General features: G+C 32.6%; 1 protein-coding gene across 12 annotated transcripts in view; it reads right to left on the reverse strand.

Annotated features, from left to right (window-relative positions):
* Positions 1-1,582: 1,582 nt before the first annotated feature.
* Positions 1,583-12,288, reverse strand: part of MYOCD (myocardin) — a 123,839-nt gene continuing 113,133 nt past the window's right edge. For all 12 annotated transcript variants that reach the window (XM_074312032.1, XM_074312035.1, XM_074312031.1 and 9 more), the window contains 3 exons: positions 10,587-10,730; positions 8,209-8,266; positions 1,583-7,641 (listed from right to left, as the gene is read on the reverse strand). In XM_074312032.1, coding sequence (XP_074168133.1) covers positions 7,091-7,641; positions 8,209-8,266; positions 10,587-10,730 — 753 coding nt within the window. In that variant the 3' untranslated portion in view covers positions 1,583-7,090. The remainder of the gene's footprint in view (positions 7,642-8,208; positions 8,267-10,586; positions 10,731-12,288) is intronic.

The raw sequence follows: 12,288 nt of genomic DNA on the forward strand, positions 1-12,288 counted from the left end.
GATCCCCCTTAATGGAGGTCTTCAAGTGGAAGCTGGGCATTCATTTGTCATATATGTAATGAGGGATACGTAGAGAATGTATCATTTCAACTCTCTATACTCTATGATCTAAGTGTGAAATATTGAATACACTATTCACTTATTTGCTTTGTCAATATGTTTTTTAAAATTACTTTTCTTTGTTACAAGGGATGGTTCAACAGGTCTAGAAGAGAAAATATATTGAAAAATGATTGTGATATGGGGGAAAGGCATCAATAAAAAGACTTGTTAAAATGATACCAAAAAGTGATAGAAGCAAGTATAATATTTCAAATGTGGTTTAAGACAATGGAGATCCTTACACTAAACTGCCACCTAAAGGAAGATAGGTGGCACAGTGGTTGGAGGACTAAGCTTATAGTCAAAATTTGGGCTCAAATTCAACTTCAGACACTTAGTAGTTTTGTGATCTTTGACAAATTGCTTCATTCCTCTCTTCACCTCAGTTTTTTTTTCAACTAGCAGCATATTGTGAAGACAAATGAGATATTTGTAAATTATTTGGTAGTTTCTTGCACATAGTAGGTACTTAATAAATGCTTACTCTTTTCCCATTCCTAAAATGATCCTTTGTCAAGTGAAGTAGAAAGGATTTATTTGAACTCGATTGTATGTATAATCTGTACATAGGCCACTACACATACACAGAACTACATACATACACACAAATATATATATATATATATATATATATATATAAATATACAGATATTTATATATATCATCATTATTACATCTTTAAGAATTTAATTAGTCTATGAACATATATATATAGTTTTCACTTCCATGCTACTAGATCTAAACCATACCACTTCCACTTGAGCTCTTATTCCTACTCTAACCTACAAGAATTTTGCCCCTAGAACTATGTTGTCCTCTCACCCTTCAATTTACCAGCTTTTCTTTATGCATTGTCTGCTTCTGTTAGAATATAAATTCCTTGAGGACAGGGAGTATTTTACTTGGTTGTATTTTTAACTTCAGCACTAAGCTCGTTGCATGGCACATAATAAACACTCTGTAATGATCATTTAATTACTAAAGGTTAACATTGCCTTAATTTTATTAGCAGCTGCATCATTGCACTGATTGAGCATTTGACTTGTGGTCAATGAGAAGTAGAACTCTTCACAGGAATTTTTACATCTTCTGCTGGTGAGTGCCATTCTACTTAAAACTCCCATGAGGTAAGGAATATGGGGTGAGCTGAGGATAAAGGAGAATCTTTTATAGTAACCAACAGGAAAAAAACAAACTGAGGCTCACTTTAAGGTGCCTGCCACACACACACACACACACACACACACACACACACACACACACACACACACAGAAGAGACAAAAACAAAGACAGAGAGAGAAAGTGAGGAAAGGAAGGAGTGAGGGGAAAGGGAAAGAGGGAGGAGGGGAGAGACACCCACAGAAAGAGAGAGAGAGTGAGAGAGAGAGAGAGAGAGAGAGAGAGAGAGAGAGAGAGAGAGAGAGAGAGAGAGAGAGAGAGAAGAAGAAGAAGAAGAAGAAGAAGAGAGAGAGACACACAGAGACACACAGAGAGACACACACATAGAGAGAGACAGAGAGAGAGAGAAGGATGGAAAGAGGGAAGGAGGGAAGTGAAGAGAGAGGGCAAGGGAGAGAGAGAAGGTTTGCTGTTAACATTCTCTTTTTGGCCAGAGTACAAGAAGTATTTCACAAGCTAGGAGGAAGCCTGTATGGATGGGTGAAAAAAGAGACACTAGTGCCAGATCCTCAAGATATTTTTAAGTGGTAAAAGAACAACTCAGGCCCAAAGAATGGTAAGAGACATTCTAAGTATATTGCTTCTTTAATATTTGTTGCTGAGTTAAGTCTGCTCAGAGTTCTAAGATAAACAGTTCCTCTGAAGTAGTTTCATAATATGATATGAGAGCCAAAATGCCACAAATAAAACCTAATGTAATATTAGAATGTATAGGTACAGCTTCCAGGACATGAGGTAATAGTGCTGTTGAACTCTGCCCTAGTGAGACTATATCTGGAGTTCTGTGTTGTTCCTAGATTTTGAAGGTGACAAGTTGTAATATATTTGAAAGTTATAGACAATAAGAACTGTTGAATGAATTTGGGACAAAGGGAATTTGCCTGATTGTAGACAGAAAATGAATATATAGTTACTAATTATGAGCTAAGGTAGAATTATTTAAAAAGAAGTTGTAGAGTGCAAACCCAGGAGGATGAGAGAGATGTCTAAAAGAATGAAGTTTGAGGCTATAAGCAATAAATACTACAGTTACTATTGAGGAGTAAAGTCTAGTTGAGCATGAAAACAGATTGGAAGCAAACACAATTCATTCATCTGACCATCTATATGGTGTGACAGACATTCCGTTTGGATCAATTCAGTGATCAAACAGTGAAAGTAGTTAATCAATACAGAAGCTAGTTTATATCAAAGCACTTTTATGGATGGTTTCAGAGATACAAAGAGGACACTAAAGTTTATAATTCCAAAGTTATGTTACCTTGAGAACATGGATTTTCCTTATTCATGTCCTCTTGCTTCTCTCAGTGCATGGGCACACCTCCCTACACAATCTCAACATATTATAGGGAAGTTTGATCAAAGTTTATATCATATACAATGTATGGATTGTGACATTATCATTCAATACATTTGCTTCAATATAAGTACCTATGATAAAATCTTTTGCCTTATTGTTATGTTAATGATAATGCTTACGATTTAAAAGTTTCATTTTTGCAAGTGGCTGATTGTGGAAATTGAAATGAGTTGGTGAAATCTCAAAGATTTGAGTAGTGAATAGATTTATCCCTCAGACAAAAAGTGTGGTGGAGTCAGCTCCAAGTGGCTCACGAGTGACTTAAATTTTCAGTATGAAAATTTCACTTTGGAAATCCGTGCTATAAATCAGAGTTTGATGTATTGTTTTGTTGTTAGGCTTAAGAAAATGCTGGAGAAAAGAGTAGTAAAGCAGATGAAACTTAGAAGTGTGTTTTGCATAATTTTTCTCACCCGAAAGGTGGTTGTTTACCAGATTTTTAGTAGACACAGATGCCTAAAACACTGTAATAGTTTGGACAAAACTGTGTGGTAGTAGCCTTTCTCTAGAAATCTATACTTGCCAGTATGACAGCAAGTATGTTAGCCAGACTAGAGAATGAATAGTTATCCATATAGCCATCTGTGAGGTGAATAGTTATCCATGTAGCCATATGAGAAGTATAGCTACACAGTGGGAGACTCTCCCCATGCACCTATTACTTAAGTGATATTGCATTTTCTATTTATGAAACACAGAGAAAAACATCTTAAGATAAAAATAGTTTTTCTACTCCCTAGTGGAATCACTGAAAATACTTGAATACCACAATCCTTTTCCTTCTCAGTATCTATGGTTGAAGCTACATTTAGAATTCTTAAAACGTTCCAGTGTTAAACAAATGGTTGGAATAATTGGGCCAGTTCTCTACAAGGCATATCCCACAGGAAGGTGCCCTGACATTTGCAATTTTGTAATAGTATTACTAATATATAATAATCAATTTATTAGCAATGTATAATATTTTAACATTTGCCCTTAGAATTATTTATCCTCTGTAACAGAATTTCATCTCCCCCTTTCCCCAGATTCAATTAATATTATCAGGTGAGTAATGTTCTTTTTATTCCACATGTCTTGCTCATTAAATATTCATTGATAAATCTGATTTTTAAAATTTCAGCTGGAAAATATTTGGTTTCTATAGAACTGAGTAAGAATACATAGAAATATTTAGAATACATAGAAAAAGACTCCTCAGAAGAACAGGATATACTTTTCCAGATCTGATATAAATTAATTTGAAAAACTAAAGCTACCTTTCATAAAAGAATGTAAATTTCTTTACCTCATTTACCTCACCATAATTGCAAAATTAAAAGTCAGTTTTCTCTGGAAAAATGTGACTTAATTTTTTTTATCATAGTACTTCCCTGAAGTACTGTTTAAATTGACTAGAATATGGGTCATCTTTATAATTTAAATTATTTAATCTTTATTTATTTATTTAAAAATTGTAAAAAAATATATTTTTAAATTTTATTTAATATATTATTATATGATATATAATAACATGTTAATATAATAAAATATTTTATATTAAATTTATCTAAAATAAAATTTATTTGTTTATTTAAAATTAGGGACATTGCTATTAAGCAGAGTTGAAGGCATTTGTTATGCTGACAAATTTACTATTTCACTTAGCTAAGTTTGGACTGATATGAGAAAATAAACATGTAAGATATGAATGAGTTTCAATTTGGTATCTATAGGCTCTGGGAGTTGCAAGAAATCTGAAAGTAATAGAACTACTGTACCAAACCTTTTTGTCATATCTGCTTCTAATGCTATGCAGAGTATAGTACAACAATGAAAAAAACTTGAAGAATTACTACTTTGAAATTCCTAGGACTTCAAGGGTTAAGAAATCCTCAAATTCTATTTTTCATTATAATTCAATTGTTTTGGACATAATTCCTCATTGGAAGGGGACCCTGAGTCTGTCACCTCAGGTTTTTTTATGTACCCTGGGAGAAAGATGAATGGTTATTTGTCACAGGAGCAAATAAAAACTTGAGATAATAAATTTGTATCTTTAGAGGATGCTAAAATCATTGGGTTTTGTTTTTCCTAAACAATTGGGAAGATCATTAGAGGAGTGACCTTTAGCATACCAGAGAATCCCCAAGGCAATACTGCTCAAGGAGGTAATGCTAGAAATTTCGGCTGGTGTGTAGCAACTTGGGTCTGATTTTGTAGTCTGAATATTTCTTATTTCTTTAGAGAATAGAGTACTTTGGGAATACCACTTAGTTATGTAATTGCTGAGTGAGTGATAGAGACCAAAAGATTACTCTGGACTTCTTTTTGTGTTTCATGTTGGTTTTCTGGTGCATATTGGAACAAAAAAAATCTTTTGATTAGAACAATTCGACTTCTATGTGCATAGATTCAAATCATAATATTTCCTAAATAGGTTCCATTAAACAAATAAATTATGCTATCACAAGTTCAGGAGTCTTCTTAATTAGCTCTTATTTTTTGTCAGAAAAGAAAACAATACTTCATTTTTGAGAGAAATAATGGAGGAGATTACACAAAATTTGTGATTTTTTTTTTAAAAGGAACTAAAAAGAAAAAAACAAACAACATGGCATGTGGCAATATATACCAAGAAGGAAGTTAGATAAGATCATATTATCTTATGAACATGAGGAATGTATTAACATGGTTTCCCTTCTCATATCTAGATTCAAAGAAATGATGATTTCTCCACTTGGATACTCAGGAATGAATAGATGTTCCACATGAATCTTTTAAAACAATATATAATGCTAATTTCTATTGAGGAATGTAATATAATTTGAATATTCTTAATGGACTTTTCCACAGATAATTGTTCAAATCATTTTGTTTCTTCATATCTGTTCTTGATAAGTGAGGTATTATAGACCATGTTCTAGGCACTTAGTTGAGAATAATCAGTTACTTCACTGTAGTCTTGTATTTAATCAGAAAGTTCCTGTAGGATATATCCAGGCATCATTTCATAGCAGCTAAGCAGTTAAACATGGATGCTTAATAATACTGCTTTGGAGACCAGAAAAAAAACATTTTCCCGTCACAATAAGACCCTGGAAGCTTATATAATAGTTGCAACCACCAAAATGACTGTTTAAACATTATTTACAGAGAATACTGGAATGATTATCAGTCTTTGGTTTTCAAAAGAAATCTTAAACATTATGAAATTGGCAATATTTTTCCTATCTTAGGAGTGCACAGTGTATGATATTTATAAAAATAGAAGAAAATAGTGTATTTGTGATTAAAAACAAATCTATAGCTACTTTCTATATCTTCCAAAGCAATACAGAACTGGTTGGCAGTAGCAGTGAGAACTGAAGAGAATGTTCTACAACATTCTTGTCAGCTCCTAGCCCAAATCCAAAAGGTCATGGATCTTTTACCCTTATAAAGTATGACATTGAATAGTTTTCTATTTCTGGCTAAAGTAATAACCCTTCTTCTGATTTTATTTGCTATTCTGCTGAAACCTCTCCAAGGTTAAATTAAGTTCATTCCTTCTTAAGTACCATTCTGCTGACTCAAGCCTTAACTGACACTACTTTCCTCAGTCTCTTCTCCCTGTGTTTGGAAATCTGGAGGATGGAATATCAAACTCTTCCCGATGCCTTCCTTTGGGCAGAAACTGGACTTTTTAGCCCGCTCCACTTTGTATATGCTGTTCTTTTTCTCAAAAACAGTGATAGCTGTTTGACTAGGGTTTGAAATTGAAGAAGGTACTTAACAGGGTTAACCTGGATTTCTTGGGTGTGTCAGCTATTTTCAAGGATAACAAAATAAAACAAAAACAAAAACAAAAACAAACTACTCCTTGGAAAAAGCATTATAACTGAAAGCTACTGACCTAGCTTCCCTGGAATTAAATGGGCTTTGTCCTTTTCTACTGATGGCTTAAAGGCTATCCAAGGATTTTCCTAAGGAAAGTAGGCATTCCACTCCCCAAAGTAGTGTCTAGTCAGCATCATCTCTGGAAAATGAGTAAATTACCTATAATATGAAGATATTCCATTTCCTGAGGTTTGAACATGTTTTTTGATAAAAATATCATGCATTTTGTTCTTAAAAGAAATCTCTTTCCCCTTCTACATTATGTGTTGAGTTGTCCAGTTATGTGAATAGGTTTCATTTTAAGATGAGACAAGACCCAAACAGTGCTTGAGAAAAATCCTGTTTTTTAAAAATAATGTTCTTAGAGGCATTGAAAGACATTCTTTGCATCTGAACTCTAAAAAAAGCCAACAATGAAAGATATAGTTTGAATAATTTTCAGTAACAAACAATTGATAAACATTATATAATAAAGTCCATTTCCCATTGGCTGGAGCTATTGCTTCTTTTTTACTTTATCTCTTCTATTATTAATAAAGGCATTGGTGATTATCCTTCAATGCATTACTTAAAATTGTAAATCTGGTATTTTACCACTGTTGTAAGTGAAGGTCCATGGTGCTATTCAAACTGAGATCAGTAATATCCAAGAAATCACTGTTGAAAATGCTTGGGCCTGTGGCTGTAAGAGAACTAAAGTCTGTGGTAGAACTTGGTGGGGTAAGGTCTAGCCACTCCATAGTTTCCCAGGGAGATTCTGTTAAACTCATCTGTAAACCTGTTCCATTTATGGAAGAAGGTGAAAGTTGAGGCTGAATGGGAGAGAGAAGAGCTGGCAAGATCTCATGAGAACCTAAAAGTTCATCTGTTGCTTTGTCCATCATCCCTTCAAACTGAAATTCGTCAATTCCAATTTTTAGAAGTTTGACATCGCTGACTTTACCCAAGGGACTGTGAGAATTCAATAAGACTTCAAAGTGATTGTCACTATTAGTTGTGCAGTGATCAAAAGAGAATTGGGCTGCTGAAGAGATATGTTCAAATGGACCAGAAGACTTGTGGAGAAGACTTTGAGAAGATCCAGTTATCTTTTGTACTTTTTGAAAACATGAATGATCTTCTTTGGCATTTGCTGGCATTTCTGTTAAAACATAATGCAGTTAGATGTATGTTTGAAATTAAACTAAATCATCTTAAGAGAAAAGAAAATCATGTCAAAGTGTGTTCAATTTGTTTGCTAGTTTTAATACAAATACATTTTATAGCATAAAAATTGTTAAATATATTTAAATCTATATAGGTAAGCCAAAGCATTATTTTTTTTTCTATTTTCTATTTGTTGCAAACAAGAAAAGAAGAAGATTTGAACTAAAATAGAAAAAATTTAGAAGAGTACTATGGAAAAATTGGGGAAAGGGGGAATAAATTAAAAGATAAAAAGAATGAAAATGAGTTTGTGACAACAAAAATAACCATAGGAAAGAGAGAGTGAGGAACTGGCTACCAGAGTGGCAAAGTATTAATGTTTTATTCCCGTTTTTTCCATTGGACAATAAGCATGGATTGCGAACTCAAGGCCACTAATACATTAATAGATTATTTTAGTTTTTGTTCTAGCTCTCAAATCACCAGTTAATGTATCTAAGATAATAAACTGGTTAATGCCACTTCCAGTAGTATGAGAATACAGCATTCAACAGTTTCATACCTCCACTTTCAATGAGGACATCAAGGAGTTCATCCATCTGCTGACTTTGAATCATTTGCTACAGTGAAATACACAGAAAAAGAGAGGACTTAGAAAATCATTTTTCCTGTATACCAGGGTCATTCATTAACTTTAATATGGGAAAAATTAAATAAAAAATTATATTAAAAATAGCTTAAATGGTTAGGGGAAAAGTTAGATCAGAGGAAAATTTGAAACTGAATGAAAGTATAGAAGAGGCAGAGTCTTCTTTCTTTTTAAAAATTTCTTATCTTTAGTGTATTATATATATAATATGTAGAGAAGCTGCTTCTTTTTTTTCTTCCTTGCTCTTTCTTTAAACTGTTTATATCTGATACAAATATTTGATTCATATTCTTCTAGTATCATTAGTTTGAACTTAAAATATTTTTTGATTTGCATCTTAGCTTAAAAATTTTCATCTCAGCTTAAAATATGGTAGATTTGCTTTAAATGCAGCAAATGCATTTGAGATTTAGTTGGTCTTCAGTTCTCTTTTTAGTTTTGAAGCTTTGTGTTTTATTTGTCTCTTGAAAGTCAACTTTTTCCAGCTTTTCTGTTTGAATGAACATTCAAAAAATAACATGGACTTTTCCAGAAAGAAAAGAACTTGAAGAATGTTATAGTGTGTTATTATATTAAAAAAAAAAGAAAGCTTTTTTTTTCAAGTGACTAAAAGAAATAATAATTATAATAATAATAACTAGGATTTATATAGTGCTTTAAGGTTTACAAAGCATTTTATGAATATTATCTCATTTTGTTCTCAAAAGAATCCTGGAAGTTAGATGCTATTATTATCCCCATTATACTGAGGCAGACAAAGGGTAAGTGACTTATCCAGCTCATTTAACTAACCTGGATTCTGAATTCATCTTCCCAAAACTAGATCAATTACTCTATCCATTGTACTACCTAGTTAACTTCAATGGTAAATTTTAGATAGAGATTTGTGAAAATAAGAATTTTTTTTTCCCAATCAGGTTCATGGATCCCTAAAATTTCTCCATGTAGACCTTGGTTTAATAATTCCTACTCTAGAAAAAAAAATCATGCTGTTATCTGTCTTACTCTATAAGTGGGAAATTGTGTTATCTCTGAAAGTCCTGAACTTTATTTTGAAAAAGTTGGGGATAGAATAGAAAGTTTTGATCCTGCCTGACAAGAATGTAAAACAGCTATATATGCATGAGGGAAATACAGGGAAAGTCCTCTCTTTTTTTGAAAGAGTGGTTCTAATTTTAGTAATCTAGATTAAAACAACAACAACAACAAAAAACCATATAGTCTAATTGTATGGAACTAAGTTTCCTAGAAAAAGTTTTCCTAGTTTATTAATCTAAAAAGCATAGTATCAGTTGAAATAGTAGAAACCTATTCCTGCTGTAGACTTGCCTTATTTGGTATGCTTTCCTTTAGGAGGGATCCCTCTACCTAACAACAGAAGAGTAAGAGTAGGGAAGGAAAATAATGAGAAGTTAAACATAAAGTAATAAAAGACCAAAAAAAACAAAACAAAACAAAACAAAAAAACCCCAAGATTTCTTTTCTGCATCTTTCCATCAAAATTATGTGTATTCCCCAAAAGTTTTACAGGTATAAGTCACTTACATTTTGATTCCTTAAATTCAGTTTTATCCATTCCATATAACTTTCCAATGTTAGTGGACATTTCTGTTTCTTTTCTTTGGCAGTTACAATAGCTTATTTTAGCTTTCGCTATTTACAAACATAAACCCTCAACCAGGAGACCAACAAGCTTGGTTTTTTTAAATTGTTATTTCCCAAACACATTATACATAGTCCTCATTCTATAATAATAGTGCTATTAATAGAAACTAGAGTTAGAAGGAACTGGTTTGGAGATAGATCCTGAGTTCAGTCTTGGAGCATGATGAATTATAATTGTTTTCCTAGCCTTCTATGCAATTTCAGAAGAGGCCAACTAGATGGCTCAGTGGAAAGAGCTCTGGACTTAGAGACAAGGAGAGTTGAATTTTAATCCTATCTCAGACACTTACTAGTTTTGTGGGCTAATCACTTAACCTCTGTTTTCATTAATACACTGGAGAAGAAAATGGCAAACCTCTCCAGTATCCTTGCAAAGAAAACTCCAGACAATAGGGCTTGAAGAGTTAGACATGACTGAACAACTACAAGCAAGGGAACATGAGGACCAGTGGATTAAAATTATTTGTTTTTATTCTACACCAGATTCCTTGTGACAACTTCAAATTCATATCTTTCTGAATCAATTAAGTGGCTCAAAAATAGAAAAAAATTACTAATATAATATTATTTTCCCACACTGGATTCAGTTACTTGTTCTAATAGAGGAAAAAAAGATTCAAGCTTACCTTGTGTTTTGTATCAGGGCTTTTGGGAGAAGCATTGCCTCTGGTAATTTGGCTACTGTTTGCCTGGGTGTCAAGGAAAGAAGTGTGGAGGCTTGATAATTCAGGAGAGAAGCATGAAGTACTGTCATCTTGTACTCCTGACCTCTATAGAAAGAAACAAGAGATAAACATGGCATATGTTCAGATAGTCTCTCAAGATCATGGATTTAAAGCTGAAAGAGACCTTCAAGATATTTAGTTACATCCCTTCATTTGACTTTTCTAAGGTCACACAAATAATAAGGATCTGAATTTAAGACCAGCTTCTTTGATTTCAGCCAATGCTATTTGTCCACTACCATGCCTTTCTCTTCAGATGATCTGTAATCCCTTTAATGCTATGCAATTAATTTTTCTAAAACAATTTTATACATCTTAATCCCTGACAAAAACCATCAGTATTTCCTAATTTCTGAATGGGTCATTATACTAATAATCTCCATAGCTAATTAGTACTAATCTAATAGTAGATATCTAATTCAGTACTAGCTTTCCTCAATTTCTCAAGTCAATTCAACTCAACAAGTATTTGAGTTTGTTATGTACCACACAGTGGGAATACAGACAAAAAAAAAAAAAAGGAAGTACTTTCTTCCTCAGAGTTTAAATGCTCCAGGAAGGAAGTAATATATATATATAGAAATAAATGAACACAAAATTTGTTCAAAGTAAATACAAAATAATTTGAGGTAGTGCTTTCACTTGCAGAGATCAGGAAAAGTTGTAATTATCCTTGTCTGGCATGAAAAGGTGGCCTTTTTCCTTTGCAAGGCTAATCTCTGAATATGCACAAGGAATTTCATTTTATCCCCCAAAATTGTCCCCATTATTCTAGCTCTTTCATTTATTTTCATAACCTTCCTGTTCACTGGCTATTTCCTTAATGTCTATAAATATATTTAGGTCTCTTCCATCTCTAGCAACACCCCTGAGTGAAAAGGAAGAAACTACTTTCCAAAGAATCAATTTTAATTTTCCAATCATTCCAATTATTAGTCAGTGTTTTTTTCCCTTCCTATAATCTACTTTTTCTTCTTTTTCCCTACTTTCGTTTTTACTTCTATCTGGAGTCACATATATAAAAATCAAGTAACATAACTTCAATATTTTCTAAACTGAACTAATCATATAGGGCTTGACATGTAAACTCCATAATCCCATCCTCACAAACCAATTCTCACTTTTAACTTCTATAATTGTTTTAATTTTTTTCTAACAGGATTAAAACTTCTTTTTTTGAAAAAAAAATTGTTCGTTTTTTATTTTTAATAGTATTTTATGTATTTATAGTTTTCAACATACATTTTTTAAAACTTTGTGTTCTAATTTTTTCATCCTCCTTCCCTTATCTCCCTCCTTCCCAAGACAGCAAGCAATTTGATATAGATTAAACATATTTCCATATTTGTCATGTTGTACAAGAAAAATCAGACCAAAAGAAAAAAATACTGTGAAAAATGTGAAAACAAAAAAGTGAAAATGAATGCTTTGATGCACATTCAGACTCTATAGTTTTCTTTCTGGATGTAACTGGCATTTTCCAGAATCAAAACTTCTGATTGATATTTTATTCCATACTTTCCTTTGCCCTCTATATCTAATCAGTTTCCAATTTCTGTTGCAGTTTCTTTCTAATTCATCGTCTCAAAGACAGCCCCACAGC

Source organism: Sminthopsis crassicaudata, chromosome 4 (genome assembly GCF_048593235.1).
Source record: "Sminthopsis crassicaudata isolate SCR6 chromosome 4, ASM4859323v1, whole genome shotgun sequence".
In the NCBI taxonomy this organism is placed as follows: Eukaryota; Metazoa; Chordata; class Mammalia; order Dasyuromorphia; family Dasyuridae; genus Sminthopsis; species Sminthopsis crassicaudata.